Below are 22,085 nucleotides of genomic sequence, written 5' to 3' on the forward strand. Positions count from 1 at the left end.
CCCGTGCACCGCCAACATGGTGGAGATGGCAGCGGTGTAAATGGTGGGGTGGAGTTTCCTTTGTTTTAAAAGGGATGAATGCAGGTCTCTGCCCATCTTAGGGACTGGAACTGGAGAGCAGAGGGAGAGTGGGGCAGCTGCAGGCAGGCTCTGGGCTGAGTTTTGGGGCTTGGGTGGTCCAATCAAATGTGGGTTCGGGTGGCTTCTTTAAGTCAGAGTCCCCCTAGACCCTCTAGAGGTACAAAAGTTACAGCAGAGCGTGTGGCAAGTGTGACAGCTCTGTTCTCCCCATGTTCTCTAGAGCTGGGGTCCTTGGTTTCAGGTATAGGGTTGAGGGTGGGGAAGAGTGAGGTAAGTTCCAACACAGCCTTCTGAGAGAAGTAGGACCCCAGACTTGTCTCCACATCCCTCACTTCCAGACACACCCACTCCACAGTGGGAGTGCTGGACCACACAGGAGCCATTCCTGAAGTCAGAGCATGCTTCATACTGACAGGAGGTTTCAGAGGAACTGAACTGGCCCCTTCCAAGTTCTACAGCCTCAGGCTGTTACATGGGCCTAGGGGGCCTCTTTCTATATTATCCCTATCCCTCTTCTATCAGCATGCACGTGTACACATGCTTCCACACACATACACACACACGCACACATACTTTTGTCCTCCTCTGTCATCTTCCCACTAAGCTCCAGGTAGGAGCTCCGTAGCAATCCCTGGGGATTCCTTTTTCCCATCCTTCCCCTTTGACCACTTCTCGCAGAACATCACATTAAAGATGGCATCATCTCCCAGAGGTATGAGGCAGCTGGCTCTGGCCTTAGGGTGAAGTCGCTAGGGGTAGCCTAAGGCTGCCCCTCCAGTGACCTCAGCATAGAAGATCTAAGCCTGTTCAGGATGCCACTTGATCTTGGGGGTGCCAGCTTCTGCCTGCCCCCAGCCAAGCAGACCCCTGGTCAGGAAGGCGGGTAAGAAACACCAGGCCTTCTGTGCCGACTCAGGGAAACCAGGCCTGCTCTGGGACTGAGCTGGAGAAGAGGCCAGGAGTGTGGGAGAAGGCAGGGGTGGCCTCGAAAGGGAAGGGGCCTTACTGCATTGATGTCTCTCTGCCCTCCTCTGCTCCGCCCTACAGAACCCGATAGTGACCCAGTTCTTCCCCTCCCTGATGCTCTGGGCCTTTACAGTGTCGCTGCCTCTGATCGTCTACCTCTCTGCCTTCCTCGAAGCCCACTGGACCAGGTGAGCTAGGGCCTCCTTTCCTAGGCCGGCTCTTCTCCCCAGCTCTTCCCTGCCTGCCACCTCCACCAGCCTACTGCTCAGATCCTCCCATCTGGCCTAGGGAACGGAAATTAATACCCAAAACCATCCCAAAAGAGGGGACCAGGTTGTCTCTGGGCCTCTGGCTTCAGGGATGCTGAGACAGGGCCACCATATAAGGGATATGGGGCCCAAAGCAGGCCTCCTTGGGCTGCTCACTCATCAGCCAGCTATGCCCTGAGTGGATGGAGCTGCAGGCAGAGATGCAGGCAGAGGGCACAGGACGAGAGGGAGAAAGCAGGGCTTACGTGGAGGTTGTGGGGAAGGCTGCTATGGCTGTAGTGAGGAGCCCATGAACTCAGCCTGACTGTGGACCCATGGAACCCACACAATGCCCACATTTTAAATAATCAGGAGCTAGCTCCCATTTGTTAGTCCTAATAATTCTATGGGGACTAATTGGATAGAAAGTATTTATTATATCCTGGGACAGGTGGACCTGCTTTGGCCTGAAGACTATGTGGGTCTCAAAAGTTATTTCCTGCACCAAAAGTTCCTACCATCCTACCAAGCAGTAAACCAAGAGGTTTGTCCTAACAAATCCTTACTGGTCTTCCCTCTGGCCAAAGCAGGACTTATGTTGATTACTGAAACTCTGAAGGGATTCTGAGTATCCTTGGTAATGTCCTTTCAGCAGATACCGAGTATATGGTACCTGTCCTTCCCTTTCCTGTGCCCCGGGCAGGCATCACGAGTTAATCATGCTACTCTTTCCTGCTGCTGTCAGTCACGGCACACCCCATAGGGCTCCACGGAGATGGCGTTGGGATGCACTCTTAAACCAATGTTCTAGGCCAGGGCGCTGTCTCTCTCCTTCTCTTCATTCTGGAGTTTGACCTTTGGTTCTTATCACGTCTCGCTCACTGAATAAATCTCTCTGTGTGTTTCCTTTTAGATCAAGCCAGAATCTTATCATAGTGTACAAGTGCTACATCTTTCTGGTGTTCATGGTGGTCATTCTGCCCTCGATGGGACTGACCAGGTACCTCACCTCTAACTATCCCTCCTCTCTCAGCCAGGCTCACCCTAGAGGTGAAACCTCCTCTGTAGGCTGACCTGTGATTGCTGCAAATCCATTCCTCAAATGACAATCCAGCGCCTGTCCTGAGCCTAACATGTCCTAGGTCTCATGTGAACTCTCAGGGGTCAGCCATGACCTCTGCCCTCAAAGAGTTTATCATTGAACTGGAAGACAAGCCATCCCTCCCAGCTCACTGGCAGCCCAAGTTGGGGAAAACGCAGCCAAAGTGCAGTAGAAACTCAGACGAGGGAAAGAACATTGTGGGAGAAATGGCTTGGCGAAACTTTGCTAAAGGAAGTGGCCTTGAGCTGAAAAGCCAAAGGGTTAGGGGCCCGGGTGTCCCAGCATTAAGAAGGAAGAGAGGCAGTGTGGGTGGACTGGCCATATTAGGATGCAAGAGTCTTTGGGGCTTGGGCAAGGGTGGGTGGAAGGAGTGGAGACAGTCCAAGAAGAATTGCACCCCAGGCCTTAGCTCCTAGATTGATTAACGCAAAGGCTGGCCTTGTGCTTGCTTCTAGTTTGGATGTCTTTTTCCGCTGGCTCTTTGACATCTACTATCTGGAGCAGGCATCCATCAAGTTTCAGTGAGTACTCGAGGGCATGTTTCCGGTGGACTCCCAGTGTACACTGGGGCTGCTGTGGGTTCACACCAAGTGGATACATATGTCCTTTATTTGCTCACACAAGTAGCGATGAGTGCATACAAACACTCTCATTAGGCAGCCTCTTAACCCTTCCTGTGGCAGAGACCCCTTTGGGAATCTGGTAAAGCACAGGGACCCTCTCCCTGAAGTTTTTGAAATAATTACAGATTTACAGGAAATTGTCCCCCAACAGTATCCTGTGCACCCTTCATCCAGTTTCCCCCAATGATAACATCTTGCATAACTACAATACAATATCATAACCGGGAAACTGACATGGAAACAATCTACAGAGCTTATTCAGATTTCACCAGTTTTACATGTACTGAGTAAATGTCTTCAAATGCACAAAATACCGGGATTACAAAGAATACCAATTATACTGAAATGTAGTTATCAAATATTTTAAAAATAGAATTTGTAACGCAATCTTTATAACACACTTAATAACAGGACAAAGCGTCTTACATATAGGCAAGTTAAAGTTACATTTTATTGTTTTAGAGGCATCAATGTGAAAGCTGATGTTATTTAGCTGAAAAAATAATATTATATTGGGGTAGGGAGGATCTTTTAACAAGACAACATGTAGGTCGTATTGGACCTCCAGCCAATTTCATGTCTTTTTAGGATTATAGATGTTGAAAATACTAATTTTCAACGATCAGATATTGCAAATGACACACAAGTTTCCATAGCTTGCTCTATAGAGTGAGGATCAGAATTCTCCAAGTTTTCTGTAGTTTCTGCAAACTATAATTGTAATACGTTGTTGTTTTTTTCCAAAATGAGTGAGTTCATTTTTGGCTATTCAATATCTTGAATACAGTTTATATATGAGAAAGAAAAGTATTATGAGTCCTTGACTCAACTCTGATGCCATCAAGAAAGAATAGCTTTTGAAGGACTACTGAACTACGTCCAGGGCTCTCAGATTACTCTTTTCAAGGAAGTTGACAGAATTCTGTAGATGCCTGAGTCACCAGTGTGAGAACAGGCAGCTTGGCCATTAGGTGGCTGAATGACTCCTACTTGAAGTTGGGCAGCTCCGTCTAATACTCGTCTGCAGAGAGGGAATTTTCAACCTTGTGTAGTTGAGCAGCGTGTCTGATAACTAGCATCATTTTGGAGTTGTGATGAGCACAAATGATATTGTAAGATGTCAGCAGTGACGGCAACGTGAATGAAAATACCTGATTTCAGTGGGTGACAGACCCACCACCATGGCTGACATTGCGGTGTTTTTTTGCCCACATTCTTAATTGAAGGAAATGCTAAATTGCAGATCGAGGGTAGTAGAAATAAAGATGTAATTTTTTTTCCCCATTCAAGGTCACAGACGCCCCCGCCCCTCCTCAGCCCAATTCTACTCGAGGACTCTCCAGGGGCTGTGGGTCCAGGTCAAACAGCCTGCTTTAGATCAAGCCAGCACACGCATCTCCTAACACATCCACACTGTATGGACATGAACCCCATCCTTGCTCTGAAGGGCGACTGTTAACTTAAATTGAGCTGGGAGCACAGATTATGAAACTTATTCTCACCATCCCTACCTCCACCCCACCCCCTACCCCCACTCCCTTCGCTCTTTTCCTCACTCTCTCTCCTCCCTCCTCCCAACACCTTTGCCCTTTCCTTTTCCTCCTTGGCTTCTGCTGCTGCCTTCCACTCTCCGCCATGCCCAGGTGTGTGTTCCTGCCAGACAATGGCGCCTTCTTCGTCAACTACGTGATCACAGCAGCTTTGATTGGCACAGGCATGGAACTGCTGCGCCTGGGGTCACTCTTCCTGTACAGCACCCGCCTCTTTTTCTCCAGGTCGGAGCCAGAGAGAGTCCACATCAGAAAGGTGAGGGCCAGGCCCTTCTCTAAGCACAGCCCTTAGTTTCCCTTGGAAGAGTGTCAGGAGGGGGGGCCTGCTGGAAGCACCAAGTGTGGGAGGCATGGTGAGGTGAGGTAGGTGCTTCTTAGACTCCAGGGTGGGAAGATAGGCTGCTTCCAGGCCTGAGCTGCTGACCAGCTCCCAGAGGACAGATAAGGAGCCACAGAAATAGCCAAGCCAAGGGGGCCTGGCCACCTTAGGGTGACTCCTGCCTTCTGCCCCAGGACCAGGCCATAGACTTCCAGTATGGGCGAGAGTACGCATGGATGTTGAACGTCTTCAGTGTGGTGGTGGCGTACAGTATCACCTGCCCTGTCATTGTCCCTTTTGGTGAGTTATCCCTAAGGCACAGCCAGGGCTTCACACCCTCAGACGGGGAGGAGGAGTTGAGCCCCACAGCATCAGACCACCTCCTAGAGCGGGAGGAGAGCTGGGATAGCCTGTCAGCAGGCCGGGAGGTGTCAGGGCCAGGGCCAGGTCAGGGGGCTGAGGTTGCATGGCTGTTTACACAGGATGTTTGTTGACTGAATGCATGAGCAAATGACGCTTCACCAAACTGACAGAATAGGTCCTGGGGGCTCACGGGAAAACAATGGTCCCAAAGGTCGGCCCCACGGGGCTCCCGCAGCCTGTCCCCGGCCCTTGCTGCTCCAATGTGACAGGCCCCGACTCTGGCTTTTCAGTCCTTTGGGGGACTTGGGGCAGCATAAGCCCCAGCTGGGGAGCGCCACTGAGGGTGCCTCCCTGTCCGGGCCCCCAGGACTGCTGTACCTGTGCATGAAGCACATCACCGACCGCTATAACATGTACTACTCCTACGCCCCGACCAAGCTCAACGGGCAGATCCACATGGCCGCCGTCAAACAGGCCATCTTCGCGCCGCTGCTGGGTCTGTTCTGGATGCTCTTCTTCTCCATCCTACGGTTAGGTAGGCCCCGGCCTGCCGGCCATCCCCCCTCTGCCTGCCCCCCTGCTCCATCAAGCCCTCCACAGCAGCTCTGCGAAAGCAGAGAGCCAGAGGGCCAAGGTGCTGCTCGCTGAGCGTGGCCCAGCCCAGTGGCTTCTCTAGGCCTTAGGGGTTCACATCAGAGGCCAGACAGAACAGAACTTTGAAGGTAAGGGCTTGGGCCAGCAGTGTCCAAATTGGAGGCATTTCGGTTTACAACCCTGAGGGCAAGAAACATTATATTCCTTCATTGTAACTCAAGGCTGGCGGGAAATAAGATGTTAGCCCTCAGGCTCAATTCTCGTGACATTCCCGCTGGGATCCTGGTCTTATGAGTTGCCAGAAACCTGGGAACTGGGGAGGAGTCAGCGTCTGCCGGAGCAGCCAGCTTTTTCCTTGGCTGCAAGAAGCTGCTCTCCCTGTCCCCTCCGGCCAGAGACTAGAAAACCTCCCTGAAGCAAGAAGCTCACCCTGACCTCCCCGTCCTCCTTCCTGCCCACACCGTATTGATTCCTTTCTCCCCCCACACTGGCCTGACTTGAGGGACACTTGACCTTGACCTTCTCAGTGGCATGGGGGAGGGAAAGTCTGTATTTCTTTACTCTTTCTGTCACAGTGGCAGCTGTAAACACTCAGCTCTCAGTCACTTGTGTGTATTACCTATTTGTTGCCACCCCCAACCCCCAATTTCTTATCCCCCTAGGCTTTTCCTGCCACCTAGCAGATTCATTTTTTGGAATGCTTTTCTCTAAGTGTAAGGGAACACCTGTTTATTAGAAAAATAGAAAGATCAACATTTGAATGACCCATAACCTCACCTGGAGCCTGGTTGCTCCCAGACCTCATTCTGTGCACACATTTTGGGGAGGGGGCAAAGCCGGAGGGAGTTTATTGGCTTGTTATGACTTTTCAAAATGGTGATATTTGTTTTATAACATTTGGTCCTGTATCCTGAGTTTCTCCACTGACCATTATGTTCTGAGCCATCTCCTGTGTGATTAAAATACTGTTTGAGCACATGCCTTGTAATGGCTGCACTAAACTCTATCAGGGTTAGTCATTTCTCCATGGTTGGATATCAGTGTTGTTTACCATTTTTGCTACTATAAAAACATGATGCTAAGCATCGTTTTGCAGTTACCTCTGACTATAAAGACTGATTTTTAATATTTACGTAGTTAGGAAACTGCTATCCTAAAAAAGTTACTAAATAGCGCCAAGCAAAACACAGGTGACTGTTAAATTCTGGATTGCTTTTCAGTGCCATTCGCCTGGCTAAGTGCACGCTCACCAGGAAAGGTGTGGGTCAGGGATCGTATGTGGGGGCAGCAGCACAAATGAGTAACTCAAAGCTACTTCCCAGAGACTGTGATGTGGGAGGTAACTGATGGGTGGAGGACATGTTTAATGGGCATTTAAGTGGGTACTTAAGTCAATTAAATGTTTTTCATGGGACCCACAAGATGCCAAGTTCTAAATGGCCAAATAGCACCAAGGCGTGATGTTGTTGTGTCAGGCTCATTGACTCCAGTTGTTAGGAGGGAAAATGGGCAAGAGCCTCTCTGCTGCAGGCTTGAAGCCCCTACAGAGGTACTGAGTGGAGCCCAAGCATCTGTCAGTTTAGGTGGCATCTCAGCTGGCAGACGCCTGACCACAGCTCCGGTCCTCGAGCACTGAGCCCCTTTTCTTCTCGTTGGCAGGTTCCCTCCACAGCATCACCATCTTTTCCCTTACTACTCTTATCATTTCCATGATAATTGCCTTCCTGGGCACTCTTCTGGGGAAGTTTCGGAAGGTACCTGACTATAAGGTGAGTTGCCAGCCTGCTTTTCCTGCACTGGTTCTCCCCTGTTCCTGTGGGACACAGCTCTAGGATACCCTCCTGACCTGGGCATTCCCAGCACCACAGAGATGAAAGGTTCTAGACTTTCTCTCTGATTACGGACTGTACAAACTCTGTGTGTGTGTGCATGCACCTTGCCTTGGCCCAGGCACTAGCCCCCTCACGGGATGGGGATATTTAGAAGACAACAAACTGTCCTTTCCTCTTCTCTCCTCTGACACCTCCTCTGAACAGCAGCCTGCTGGCCCATCCCTCCTACCATGTGAGCCTGTCCAGCCACTGAGCTATGAGCACCATTCCAAGGGATGGAGGGCTGAGAGAGAGGCTGGAGTGAAGGATGGGGGTGGGGGAGGTGGTAAAGGATGATGACCTGGGGACGGGGCATAGTCATCGTCTCACTTTTAGAAGTCCCAGGATATTGACCTAGAGGCTGTCTGGGGGGGAGCCTGGCTTTCTGGGTTCCGTGACTCCTTCGGCTCCGTGCGGGTGGGGCCCAGCCTCGTCATTAGAGAAGGGAGTCCGTCCATGCCCATGGACAGCCCTGCCAATGGTGCTGTGTGCTCTAGCTCAGCATGTCCCAAAGGGAGGTGTCTGTACAGTCGACGGGAAGGATTCCCAGTGGGTGAAAACATTACCTTTTGTTTTTCATGGTTACACATTTATTTTTCCATTAGTTCTTATTTATTCATTTTTCTGTTATAGCAACAACACCGGTTTTCTGTTTATAACAATGAATTGTTTCCTTTTTAAATTAATTTATATAAGGAAAAGAAAGTTGGTTGATTTAAAGTACTAGCATCCAGCTGAGTCAGAGGAGGAGCTTCTTGGAAAAGGCTCCTCTCGCTTCTAGTGACCACATCATATCTGGGACCGTGGGCACAGACCCCCACTGCCCTTTCCACCTAGCCCCCTCCTCCCTTCCCTGGCCCAAGTGCCATGCTAGTGAAGGAGCGAGTGCATGATGCCTCTGGCTCTGTCTTCCCAATACAATGGTGCCATGGGATCTGGTTGCCCAAGTGTCCACTCTGGAGAAGGACGGTGGCAGGGGACTAGACCATAGTGGTTTAGGACTCATTCCACATAGCGAGGGGAAATCCTGGGAGGAAAGAAGAGTGAGTCGAAGTCAAGGCATTTCCTAGACTCAAAGCAAGATCCTCTTGGAACCCCAATCCCAACTTTGCTTACTTCCCCCATTATGGTTCCTTGAGAATGGAACATTCCAGAAGCATTCCCTAGCATCCCAGTCCTCTCTCTGTCCCCCTGAGCTTTAGCCCTGCCACCTGGGCTGCAGTTCTAGACATCCAGAAGATCATTTGAGTTAAGGCTGAGTTAATAAGCCCAGGTGCAGGGTGCACTCTCCTCTGAATGAGGTACAGGAGGGGGCAAAGGGCAGATACCCCCATTCTGAGACCCTTCACGTTTCTCCCCACTGTTGCAGCACGAGGAGACAATGGAAACCGTGTTTGACATGGAGCCAAGCAGCACCTCCTCCACGCCCACCTCCCTTGTGAGTCAGTGCCTTCACCCTGGGGGACAGGTGGGAGGGGGTGCCTACAGGGGTGGGTTACTCCAGCAGCATTGTGGGGACACCAACGTTCAGTGCTCACCCTGGGTGCTGGGGAGGAGATGGGGCCCCCTTGGGCTCCCTTCCTCTGACACAGCAGGACTTGGCCCAGGTCAAATTGCTGCCGTGGCCCTGGCTGAAGATCTGGAAAGATAGAAGATCCAAAGTTTACTCGGCGTTCCATAAAAGGAACTCAGAGAGGAAGAGAAAGGTCAGGGAGAACCCAGCCACAGCAAGCTCAGTCGTATAGACGCAGGGACGTGCTGGGGCTCGGCCTCAGGAACACAGGCTGCCTCCAAGGGCACAGGTGCCAGGCAGCGCGGCACAGACAGAGCTGCAGGAAGCTATTGGAGGTCTGCACTGAATGGTAAGGCCAGAGTGGCACTAGATAAGTGAGCCCATTGGCATGTGAAGAGACCAGGCCAGACGCAGAGTGCAGGGCCCAGCAGACTGGATGTTGGCTCCCATGCTGTGGCTCGGCCTGTGGGGGTATGAGCACTGGCCCACATCCTAGCTCCAAGCACAGATATAGGGCCACCGATGCGTCCACTGAGCTGGGGACTGGTTGGCCCATGTCCATAGCCTGGGCGCCTTGGAGGAGCACTGAAGAGGGCACGCGGAGAAGGCTTCCCGGAGGAGGGAGCATCTAGTCCGACCCCAGGAATGGGAGTAGGGGTTGCCAAGTGGAATAGGGTGTGGGGGAAGAGCATTGGAGGGAGAGGATCAGCCTGTGCAAAGGCCCAGAAGGACAATCAGGAGCATTGGCAGAACCAAAGGCAGCCTGATGGAAATGCAGAGTGGCGGGCAGGGCCCGGTGGGAGAGCGGGCGCTTCCGTCGTGGCAGAGTTAGGTTCAAATACAGAGACACAACAGCGCTGGAAATGCCCACTCCCAGAGCACAGAGCTACAGGTCTGCCTCACATTTAAAAAACAACAAACCTACATAGGTGGACAAATTGTCTCTGGGGGTGGCAGGGGAGGAGGAGCTTCAGTACTGGAAAGAGGAAGAGGTTTCCGATCAGGAAAGTCTCTCTCACTGAGCATCTCCCCTGGGGCCCTTCCAAGGTGACCCTTTTCAAATATTATTAGCAACGGGTTATTGAAATTTTCTTAGGAACTTGACCCTGGGCCATTCTCGTTCTTGATCTTTATGATAAGCCCACATAGTAGGTGTTTTCATTCTGATTCTACAGATGGGGAAACTGAATCTCAAAAAGGTCAATTTAGACCCGAGGGTACTACTAAGCAGGGAAGTGACAGAACAAAGTTTGAACCAGCTCTGTCTGACTCTAAAACCCGAGTTTGCTGGAATTGGTTTTTTTAATCTTTCATTATTACAGCAATGGTATATGAACACTGTAAATATCATGGGGAAAAAAACAGATGAGCAAAAATAAGAAAATAAAAATTATATATTCTTACCACCCAGAGATGACCACTGATACCTCAGTGTATATTCTTCCAGATATATACCGAGGGTGCCAAAAAAATGTACACAAGTGGACACTTTGGTCAATGTTGCTCAAGCAGTAGTTTGCCGTAATCAGAAGTGTCTGGAAGCTGATGGTAACCACTTCGAGCCCCTCTTGTAATTGCAGAAGTTAAATATGACTTGTATTCATCTTTTGTTACCAGTATATACTGAGTCTTACAATTTTATTAGTTTTCCTCTCTTAAAATGTGTATACTTTTTTTGGCACCTCTGTATAAATAATTTTTGCTAAAATGAAATAATCCTGCATACAGTTTTATAACCCGTATTTTTTGTTAACAATCTCCATCTTTCCATATATATACATTTTTACCTGTTCGAATACCCAGTCCATATTCAAATTGTCCTAAGTGTTGCAGAAATATCTTTTATAGCTTGTCCAAAGCAAGATCCAGTCCAGTCTCTGTGCTACATTAACCTGGCACTTGTGCCTGTCCCTTTAATTCTAGCACCATCTCTTTCTAATGACTTGTTAGAGAGACCAAGCCAGTAGGCCTGCAGAATGTCCCACCTTCTGGGTTTTTCTGTTTCTTCGTGACATCTTACAGCAGATTCCACTACCTCCTGTGTTTCCTAAAAATTGGAAGTTAGATCCAAAGGCTTGATAGATTGAAGTTCAATACTAGGTGCTAGACCACATTACAGATTAACGCCATGCATCCCATCAGGAGATACATAATATCCTGTTCAGTCCCGTTAATGATGCTAAAGTGACTCCCTGATGAGCAGCTGACAGTTAGCTTCTTCCATTGTTCAGTTATAATTTTCTACTTATGACTAAAAGGTCATCTAAGGGATTTACTTTGGCGTTATGCAAATGTCTAGATTCTTCTGCAGGAAAATTGTTCCCTCATCAACTAGGGCTGTTTGGTTTCACTGAAATGAATTCCTACAGGAAAGGTTTAGTTCTATCCCACAATATTTTCAAAATAAGGAGTTGGTTTAAAAGCCACTTCGTAGGATGACAAACAGCTCTATCCCCCGTACTTCCTGTGTTTCTCTATTACCTCCCCACCCCCAACCCAGGCTTTCCTGGGACCATTCCTGGATTTAACAGGTCACATGTCCAAGACCTCAGACAGTAGTCTCAGTTTCAAATCCTGATTCACAGGCTAACCAGTGACACAGCCTGAGGGAGTCGTGGATGCGCCTCTGAAGCTGTATTAAAAAGTGCATTCGCTCAGGAATGGGGGGATCTCTCCAGACCCTACCGTCGGGGAACCTAATGTCATGTACCCCTGGGTTCAGTCTGACCTGGAACCCAGAATGAATGACATGTGTGAAGGAACAGTGGACCAGGAGTTAGGAGACCTGTACTAAAGAGCCCTGCGAGCTCGTAATGCTCATTAAATGACCAAGAGCAACTGGGCAGGTGGGATGGCCAGGCCTCGGGGTGCAGGTGAAAGAGGAAGGATCGTGGCTTGGAGGCGCAGAGCTCCGGGGGTAAGGTGTAAGGGGAAAGGGTATGCCCAGAGCCTTGCCCCAGACGTGACCTCACCCCGATCTCCCCTCTCTGTCCCCATCAGCTGTATGTGGCCACCGTGCTGCAAGAGCCGGAGATGAACCTGACCCCAGCCTCTTCCCCAGCCCGGCACACCTACGGCACCATGAACAGAGAGCCAGAAGCGGGAGAAGAGGAGAGCAGTGTGAGGGGCTTTGCAAGGGAGCGGGATCCGGCCCAGTTCCAAGAAGGCCTGGAACTGGAGGGCCAGAGCCAGTATCACTGACGAGCACCTGAGGCCTCCACCTGGCAACTCCAGCCAGGAGTGGCGGCCAGGGCAGGTCCTACACCTCCCCACTACTTCTGCTGACTTTGGAAAGGCCCAGCGTAGCCATCTGCTACCCTGGCCATTGGCTGTGTGGAGGCCCCGACCTGCTGACCAGCTAGAACGGGAGGTGCTAGGCAATGCAGAGGGACCCCAGGATGGCAAGCACCATGTCTTGGGAGAGGTGGCTGAAGCCCTGGGCACAGAGACTGAATGCTGGGGGGACCTTCCTGGGGTCCAGATGGAGAAGGTGTGCATAAGGGAGGAGGCAGAAAGAAGCCCACCAAAGACTCGCCAGGGGCTTCTCCACCCTTCCACCAGCTGCCCTACTAAGGAGCTTCTGCTGCTGCTCTGCCCCCCCCCCCCCCAACCCTACTCCTGGCCCATCCCTCCCCTGCAATCTGAGGAAGCAAAGGTATGTGTGCTGGGCCTCGTTAACAGGACAGGTGACTACCTCATCCAGGTTTCCCTGCATGGGGGTCTGCAAAGAGAGAGTTTCTTCCCCCCTCCCCACCGGAGCAAGGGGCAGCTAGGACCCTAGACCTGAGAGGCAGTGACGGAGGCCCTTCCTGTTCCTGTGACCCTTAACAATTGTCCCCAGGAGCAGCAGGGTAGAGACCCTTCTCCTTTGTATTCTTGTAAAGATAGCTGGGGCACGGTCACTCGGGGCTCATTAAATGGACCTGTGTGCATTATGATGAAGGCAAACCTCGGATGATTGCTATGAGGTGGGAGAGACAGAGGCGGCATTCACAGAGGGCGTCTTCTCCCAAAACGTTGGGTGGTGGGAAATCACCACACCTCCTCAAGCCCCAGGGCCTAATGAGAGGAACCACAAGGCCCAGGAGTGGCCACTGAGAGCTGCTCCTGCCTCATACCCACGTGAGTGCCTGGGCCCCCAGCATGGCCAAGGTGGGCAGCAGCTTAGGGTAAGACATCCATGCCTCAAACTGAAAGCAATGGCCATTCCCTGGCCTCCAAGTAGGACCTTTCTCTCCTCTCTTGCACTCCGGACTGAAGACCACTCAAGTGGTCTCCAGGGTGGTCGTGGCTCAGACCCTGTGGATACCCTGCCAGGGGTGGGGTGGGGGCTGTGCTCTCCACAAAGAAGCCCTTTCTAGTGGAATAGGCTGCCCTTCCATGGCTGCCACCACCTGAGGCCTGGATGAGTCAAATCCTGAGAAGGAACAATGCTGGGGACATCCAGCACCTTTACCCCAGAAAGGGGGTGTAGGCCTCTGCCTCTGGGGACAGGCCCCCATTAGGACCACCGGGCACCCCAGCAAAGGAGGACATGGAGAAGGGCCAGCTGGGGCCTCCGGGGACCAGAATGAGCCAAGCTGAATGGGGTCTGCATGCTCTAGAACTCTCCTGAGCTCCTTCCTCCAAAGGTCAAGGTCCCTGCAGCTAAGCTGCTAAAGGTGGGCCCCAGGCTCACAACACCTGAGTGTATTAGCACATGGATGCCCCTGAACTCAGATCACCTGGGCCTCACCCCTGCTCCTTCCTTGCCCACATCCCAGCTCCAGAAGTTCCCAGCTTCACCCCACAGGGGAAATGCTGCTCAGAGGGCACACGTTGCCGTACCCCCAGATTTTGGCTTGAAGGATCTTATCAGAGAGCATGAGTCTGCTAGAGAGGAGGCAATCTCTCCCCCTCCTGGCCCAGCTGGGAATAAGGAGGGAATTATACCCGTCAGCCCTCATAAATCCCCACAGGATGCCCAGGACCTCCTCTCCTAGCATTTCATGAGCCAACAAGGAGACAGGTCCTTTCCAGAGTAGGGTGGTCAGGGCTGCAGCAGGGAGCTCCAGGCCCTGCCTGACCCCCAGAGTGCCCTGTTGTGTGTGTGTGCGGGGGAGGGGTTCTTGCCAGAAGCTGTCCTGTGGGCCCTCCTTCACTGGGCACTACCTGCTGGCACCTACCTCTAATCTCTGCAGCCCCGGCTGCATTGTTCCTGCTGCTTCCACTTCCACCGTTGTCCCTCCTCTCTCCTCCCCCTGCCCACCCGGCAGCCTGTGGAAGCTGCATATGGAAAGGGTCCCAGCAGATGACATGGCAGCATGCCTGAGGGCTTCCCCTTCGGAATTTGGGCCAAGTGCAATTCAGTTCTGAGAGAATGCGTGCGAATGTTGGGAAAGTTCCAGAATCCACTCACTTCTCTACTCTTCCTGGAGACCCAGGCAACTGGCAGGGCTCCACCATAGCCACTGGACCATCTCTGGTCACTGTGGGGGTGTAAGGGGAGGCAGGCTTTGGCTCCTTACCTACCACATCCAGGCACTGGCCCTCCAGCCTGCTCTCTCGGCCCACACCTGCCTCACACATTGGCCTCCATCCTACTCCCCTGGCCCACCTCCCAGCTGCCTCTCCCCCATCTGTCCACTGAAGCACCCCCTCTCAGATTTGATCCATTCTGGAGGGAGCTGGCTCTGCAGTGGGGGGACCTGGTACTGCCTAGAGCCCTCGAGAAGCGCCCCGTGGGCCTAGAGCAGCTCCACACCTGCCTGCTTCAGACACTTCTGGAAGCAAAGTACCTGTCAGCAGCATTGCGTCCTCTGGGGCCCCAAGTGGGAGGTTTGGACTTCCCTTGGCCACCACCACTAAAGGAATGTGCCAGAATGTCGAACCTTCTTGTTATTAATGCTATGACTGTGCCTTGAATAAACAATGCCCCCAACCTCTGCCGCAGCCTGTGCTTCTGTATCTGGACCCGCCCAGCAGGGCCTTCCTTCCACCTGGAAGGAGCCAGAGCTGCTAAGGGCTGAATCTCCCTGAGGTCACTGTACAGAAACCCCACACCTTGAGGCTTTGGCCCCTGGGGCTAGAGCTGCCCCTCATGGGGTCCTCTCACCCCTGAGGACTTCCATGGCCCCGGTTCACACACAGGAAGGCCTGGAAAGTGCTGCCTGGTCTGCTGGAACGACAAGAAGTGAATTGTCATGCGGGAGACCCTGCTCGCTGCGCCATTTGTCATGCGGGGCGGCCTGCGGGGTCTCTGGTCCCGCTCCCCCCATAAGAACGCAGGACATGGTGAGGCCAAAAAGGAACACCCACGGGGCCATAGGTAGGGGAGTCATACCACTCTAGTCTTGCTGGCGTCTGGGTTGGAGACACAGGAAGCAGGAGCCACACTATTCACAACCTGCCGTGCTAAATGCAATCCGTGCTTGCTAGCTCAGCCACCATCTTCTTGCTAGCCCCCATTTTCTGCTAGCGTAGCCACGGCAGTTATATTAGTGGCCAATGGTTCACTGGTTACTGCTGACGGCCAACTAGCCACAGCTGATGGCCATGCAATCACAGTTGATGGCCATTTACTACGTGAGCCAGCACCTTTCCACGTGAGGCCTAGAGCCTGGAAACTGCTTTCTGGGGCTCTGTCCCCACACTCCACGCCTCCAGGCTCTCGCCTCACAATCTACGCGACAAGTGTCTTCCGCGAGGGACCCTGTGCGAGGAGCCTGGAGGTGAATGCAATATCCTGGACACAGCCAGGCTCTTTGGGCACAGCCAGGGTTTCTCAGGGCACCACCAGTGCTTCTGGGCACAGCCAGACTTCCTGGGCTTCTTAGGGTACCACTAGTTTTCCCGGACACAGCCAGGGTTTCTTAGGGCACCACCAGTCTCCCCGGACACAGCCAGACTTCCTGGACTCAGCCAGGGCTCTCAGGGCACCACCAGGGTTTCTCATTTTCTCGATGGTGGCCGGTCGAGACACAAAAGCAAACATCTGCCAGTTCCACTACATGGTGGTAAGTTCCCAAGCAAACAGTCAAGCAGTCCATTAAATTAGGGATGGAAGGCAATTCCCCATAGTCCATAGTCATTCGCCAGGGCTGTCCTGGGGGTGAGGGACAACCTTGACCTCACCCTCATTTCCCACGGAGGACTCAGCAAGCGTTACCTCCTGGGACTACAAGTCCTGCATCCGGGCTGCCTGAGCAAGAACTTCCCATCCCACAGGGCTGCAAGGACCTTCGCTTTCTTCAGCCTATACTGGTGGGACAACCGTCCACATCCTCCCACCCCTCCACGGGGGTCCAGTTCTCTGGCAGCTGCTGCTCCTGGTTTTCCTGAGACTGAGTGTTCATGCACACAAACTGCTCCACCGCCCTTCGGGGAGCTTTGGCCGGCACCGTACCCTGCTCGCTGCGCCATTTGTTATGCGGGGCGGCCTGCGGGGTCTCTGGTCCCTCTGCCCACATAAGAACGCAGGACATGGTGAGGCCAAAAAGGCACACCCACGGAGCCATAGGTAGGGGAGTCACACCACTATAGTCTTGCTGGCGGCTGGGTTGGAGACACAGGAAGCAGGAGCCACACTATTCACAACCTGCCGTGCTAACTGCAACCCGCTCTTGCCAGCTCAGCCACCATCTTCTTGCTAGCCCCCATTGTCTGCTAGCATAGCCACAGCAGTTATATTACACAGCCAATGGCTCACTGGTTACAGCTGATGGCCAACTAGCCACAGCTGATGGCCATGCAATCACAGTTGATGGCCATTTACTACGTGAGCCAGCACCTGGAAACTGCTTTCTGGGGCTCTGTCCCCACACTCCACACCTCCAGGCTCTCGCCTCACAATCTACCGACAAGCGTCTTCCGCGAGGGGCCCTGTGCGAGGAGCCTGGAGGTGAATGCAATATCCTGGACATAGCCAGGCTCTCTGGGCACAGCCAGAGTTTCTCAGGGCACCACCAGTGCTTCTGGGCACAGCCAGACTTCCTGGGCACAGCCAGGGTATCTCAGGGCTCAGCCAGACTTCCTGGACTCAGCCAGGGCCTCTCAGGGCACTGCCACTCTCTCTGGACCTCTCAGGGTACCGTGCTGGAACAACAGCGACTCACAATCAAGGTGCTTACATATTCTCGATGGCGGCCAGTCAAGACACAAAAGCCAATATCCCCCAGTTCCACTACATGGTGGTATGTTCCCAAGCAAACAGTCAAGCTGTCCATTAAATTAGGGATAGAAGGCAATTCCCCATAGTCTATAGTCATTCGCCAGGGCTGTCCTGGGGGTGAGGGACAACCTTGACCTCACCCTCATCTCCCATGGAGGACTCAGCAAGCCTTTCCTCCTGGGACAAGTCCCGCATCTGGGCTGCCTCAGCAGGAACTTCCCGGCCCACAGGGCTGCAACGACCTTCGCTTTCTCCGGCCTGTGCTGGTTGGGGAACCGTCCACATCTTTCCACTTCTCCACGGGGCTCCATCTCTCCAGCATCTGTATGGCTTTTCCTGTGCTGGTGGGAGAACCGTCCACGTCCTCCCACCCCTCCACGGGGGTCCAGCTCTCCGGCAGCTGCTCCTCCTGGGCTTCTAGAGACTGAGCGTTCATACACACAGACTGCTCCACCACTCTTCGGGGAGCTTTGGCCGGCACCATACCCTGCTCGCTGCGCCATTTGTCGTCCGGGGAGTCCGGCGGGGTCTCTGGTCCCGCTCCCCCCATAAGAACGCAGGATATGGTGAGGCCAAAAAGGAACACCCACGGAGCCATAGATGGGGGAGTCATACTAGTATATTCTCGCTGGCGGCACTATACTCTCACTGGAGGCTGGAGCCACACTGTCCACAACACGCCATCCTAACTGCAATCCGCTCTTGTTAGCTCAGCCACCATCTTCTTGCTAGCCCCATTGTCTGCTAGCGTAGTCACAGCAGTTATATTAGTGGCCAATGGCTCACTGGTTACAGCTGACGGCCAACTAGCCACAGCTGACGGCCATCCAATCACAGTTGATGGCCTTTTACTACCTGAGCCAGCACCTGTCTATGTGAGGCCGAGAGCCTGGAAACTGCTTTCTGGGGCTCTGTCCCCACATCAAGTCCATTGAAATCCACAAGGGCTGCTCCCAGGGGACAGAAATATGAAGACCACCCTGGCTGGGTGGGAGGAGCTGTGCCCCACTTTCTGGGAACTGGCCTGGGCTGGTGGCTGCTATGGGAACGAGGGGCCTTTTCCTAGGGTCCATGAAGTCCTGCTACAGCAGCTGCGTCTCAGGGTCTCCTCCAGCAGCCAGCAGGCTCCAGGGTCCCCCAGATCACAGGTCCCGGGCCATTCCTTGGTTCAGCAGACGATTCAGGGAACATTGCTCAGGCAGAGACAGACATAGAAAGACAGATAAAGAAGCTGAAGAAGGAGGGCTACGGCCCTTGCATGTGAAGTCCTGAGGAGAACGAGGTTGGTTAATCTTCTCTGTCCTCAGCAGGCCAGGCGGCCAGGAGGCCTGGAAGGTGGATGCACCTGGTCTGGGTGCCGTGCTGGGCTCTGCAGGGCTGGGGAGGAGGCAGAAGGACCCTGGGGCCAGGAGGCCAAGTGTGAGGTGGCCACAGGCACCTCCAGGGCCGGCTCCCGCCACTCTCCCAAGGCATCATGCTGGCAGAGGCTCAGGTTGTCCCGAGGAAGCTCCATGCGGGCCCAGCTCCAGGTTTCCTAGTCCGCTCTGGGGCAGGCATGGGGGAGCCCAGCTTACTGGAAGGCGCTTCACAGTTTTCTCAACAGGGTGTTTTCTGAACACTTGACGGCTCCTCAGCCTTGACAACCAGCAGCCCAGCATCTCCAGCCTCCGGGGCCGAGGTTTTCCATCCTGGCTGCAAATGAGTCTCCTGGGAGATTTTCAACAACCCCAACATCCAGGCCCATCCTAGGACAAACCAAACTTTGGGGTGCAGCCCAGGCACCCCTGTTTTACAAAAGCCCTCCAGCTGACTAATGTGCAGGGAGGATCGAGTGGGTAAGGAAACCCATCCCAGCCCTTGTGTCCCTGGAATAGGGGAAGTAAGTCTCAGCACCTCACACTGTGGCCCTGCAGCCTGTAAACAACCACAAGGACAGAGGCTGGGAAAGCTTCCTTCACTCAGCTTGCTGGGAGCTCCCATGTCAGGTGCCTGGTAGGTAATCAAAGGCTAGGCCCAAACAAACACTTGCTTTCCAGCTTATACGGGATTAATACCTAGTACTGGCACAGCTTCTGTCCTAATCACCTTCCTTTGCAGCAAATACTACTGTGTGGGCTGGGCCTCGGCTCACTCTGGCGTCACCTTCAGCATGAGTTTAAAGAACCTTCTCTTCCCTCCGCTCTAAACACAGACCCAAAGTGGCTTTCCTGTCAGCCTTCCCATTTCGACTGCAATAGATTGTTAAGTGCAACAAACCAATGTATGTCAGGGCTTTTGGGTAGGGAGAAGTGCTTTGAAGGAAAAATAAAGCAGGATAAGGGGAGGCCTTGTGCCTGGAGATGGGAGGGATCCAGGACAGGCTCGTGGAGAGGGGCTGTGTGAGCACGTAGAGGCTGCATGAAGGGGCAAGGATGACCTGCTGCAGGACCCAGGGATTGGTGGGGAGGCCAGGGTGGCTGGAGCAGATGCGAGGTCTGAGGGGCGACAGGGCTTCACAGGCCACAGTTAGGACTCTGAGGTTTACGCTAGAGATATGGGAATCCAATGGAGGATTCTGAGCAGGGGAGCGACATGATCCCCTTAGATATTGAAGCAATCGCTGTAGCCACTGGGTGGGGACAGGGTGGACCAGAAATCCACCTTGGAGGATCCAGGAGAGCCAACATGGCAGCTTATAGGCAAGGAGGGACAGTGAATGAGGGGAGAGGTAGAGAATCCAGAACAGGATCTGAGGATGGATTCGATGTGGGGTCAGAGAGAGAGCAAGGCAGTAAGGCTGACTCTAGTTCCTCAGCCTGAACTAGGTAAACTGGTTTACCGAAGCCGAGGACGCTGGAAGGGGCGGGCCCAGGGAAACCACCAAGTTCTATTTTGGTTGTTACATTTGAGATGCCTCATAGGGATGTTGGGCAGGTGGCCTGATCCAGTTCTGGAGTAGAAGAGAGTTAGGTGGCGATGTTAACGTCAGCGTCATCAGTACGTGGGTGGTATTTAAAGCATGGGACTGGCTGAGACCTCTGCGTAAAAGAGTGGAAGGAGAATCAGCAACGGAGACTGAGCAGGAGTAGCAGTGAAGAAGGAGGAAAACCAGGAGAGCCTAGTGTCCAAAAAGCCAAGGAAAGTAAGGGACTGTCATGTGGGGTGTCATGCAGGGTCTCTGGTCCCGCTCCCCGCACAAGAATGCAGGATATGGTGAGGCCAAAAAGGAACACCAATGGATCCATGGATAGGGGAGTCATAACACTATAGTCTGGCTGACGGTGGGGTTGGAGACACAGGAAATGAGCCACACGATCCGCAACCTGCCGTCCGCTTCTCTGCCAACCAACCCCACTTGCTAACTGCAATCCGCGCCTGCTAGCTCAGCCACGGCAGTTATATCAGTGGTAATGGCTAACCGGTAGCAGCTGATGGCCAACTAGTCACAGCTGATGGCCATCTACTACCCAAGTCAGCACCTTTCCACGTGAGGCCGAGAACCTGGAAGCTGCTCTCTGGGACTCTGTCCCCACAGGGACTCAGAGAGGAAGGAGCGTGCCCCAGCTCTAACCACACTTGACAGTAAACACGGGACATAGAGGGGTGAGCTCAAGGACACCACAGAGAAGCACTGGCCAAGTTACAGTGCAGGACATGCCATTAGGCAAACAAGCTGGTTTCTCCCACAAATCAAAGGCATGGGGAATGGGGGAGGGGCTGGTGGAGAATGAAAGGTGTAAGAGACACAACCAGATGCAATGGGTGGCCCTTGGTTGCATCCTGGGTTGAACAAACCAGCTACACAAAGACATTTTTGAGACATCAGGGGAATTTGAATACGGACTGGGCATTAGACGATGTTGAGGAGATACTGCTCGTCTTGGTAGGTATGTCCATGGCATGGGTTAAGAGGTGAAAAAAAAAAGTACCAGCTGGGAGTTCATATGGAAGACTTTATGGGTGAAAGAACGGGAAGCCTGGCATTTGCTTTAAAACTCTCCAGCAAAATAAGAGGGGTGTTGGGGATCTTGAGTTGCTCACCATTGATGCTGGGTGAAGGGTACATGGAGATTCACTAGGGTCTGAGTTTTGTGTATGTGAACATTTTTCCATAATAACAAGTTTACAAGTAAAGGAAAGAGTGGTCAACTCTTCCAAGTGCTGCTGAGCAGAAGAGCAAGATAAGAACTGAGATGTGATGCTGATTGCGGCAGGATGGAGGCTGTTGGTGACTAGGGGTGGAGATGAAATAGGTTTCAGTCTACTCCTAGGAGTGAGAAAATGAAAATGGCCAGGAAAGACAACTCTTTTGAAGAGTTTTGCTATCAAAGGAGGTAAAGAAATAGGACTGTAGCTCGGGCCGGCCCGGTGGCGCAGGCGGTTGGAGCTCCGTGCTCCTAACGCTGAAGGCTGCCTGTTCGATTCCCACATGGGCCAGTGGGCTCTCAACCACAAGGTTGCTGGTTCGACTCCTTGACTCCCACAAGGGATGGTGGGCTGCACCCCCTGCAACTAGCAACGGCAACTGGACCTGGAGCTGAGCTGCACCCTCCACAACTAAGATTGAAAGGACAACAACTTGACTTGGAAAAAGTTCTGGAAGTACACACTGTTCCCCAATAAAGGCCTGTTCCCCTTCCCTAATAAAATCTATAAAAATAAAAAAAAAGAATGAAATCAGATCTTTTTTGAAAATAGAAAAAAATAGGACTGTAGCTGAAAAGAGA

General features: G+C 52.7%; 1 protein-coding gene across 11 annotated transcripts in view; it reads left to right on the forward strand.

Moving 5' to 3' along the window:
- The window catches only part of TMEM63C (transmembrane protein 63C), a 113,640-nt gene extending 98,485 nt beyond the window's left edge, over positions 1-15,155 (forward strand). For 10 of the 11 annotated variants that reach the window (XM_088797424.1, XM_088797428.1, XM_088797429.1 and 7 more), the window contains 9 exons: positions 1,129-1,235; positions 2,209-2,295; positions 2,853-2,918; positions 4,664-4,826; positions 5,084-5,189; positions 5,620-5,787; positions 7,506-7,615; positions 9,087-9,155; positions 12,231-15,155. In XM_088797424.1, coding sequence (XP_088653550.1) covers positions 1,129-1,235; positions 2,209-2,295; positions 2,853-2,918; positions 4,664-4,826; positions 5,084-5,189; positions 5,620-5,787; positions 7,506-7,615; positions 9,087-9,155; positions 12,231-12,431 — 1,077 coding nt within the window. In that variant the 3' untranslated portion in view covers positions 12,432-15,155. The remainder of the gene's footprint in view (positions 1-1,128; positions 1,236-2,208; positions 2,296-2,852; positions 2,919-4,663; positions 4,827-5,083; positions 5,190-5,619; positions 5,788-7,505; positions 7,616-9,086; positions 9,156-12,230) is intronic. The other variant, XM_088797431.1, reaches the window with a different exon arrangement.
- Positions 15,156-22,085: the final 6,930 nt, after the last annotated feature.

Source organism: Rhinolophus sinicus, chromosome 3 (genome assembly GCF_057876585.1).
Source record: "Rhinolophus sinicus isolate RSI-liver-muscle chromosome 3, RSI-T2T, whole genome shotgun sequence".
NCBI classification, from domain to species: domain Eukaryota; kingdom Metazoa; phylum Chordata; class Mammalia; order Chiroptera; family Rhinolophidae; genus Rhinolophus; species Rhinolophus sinicus.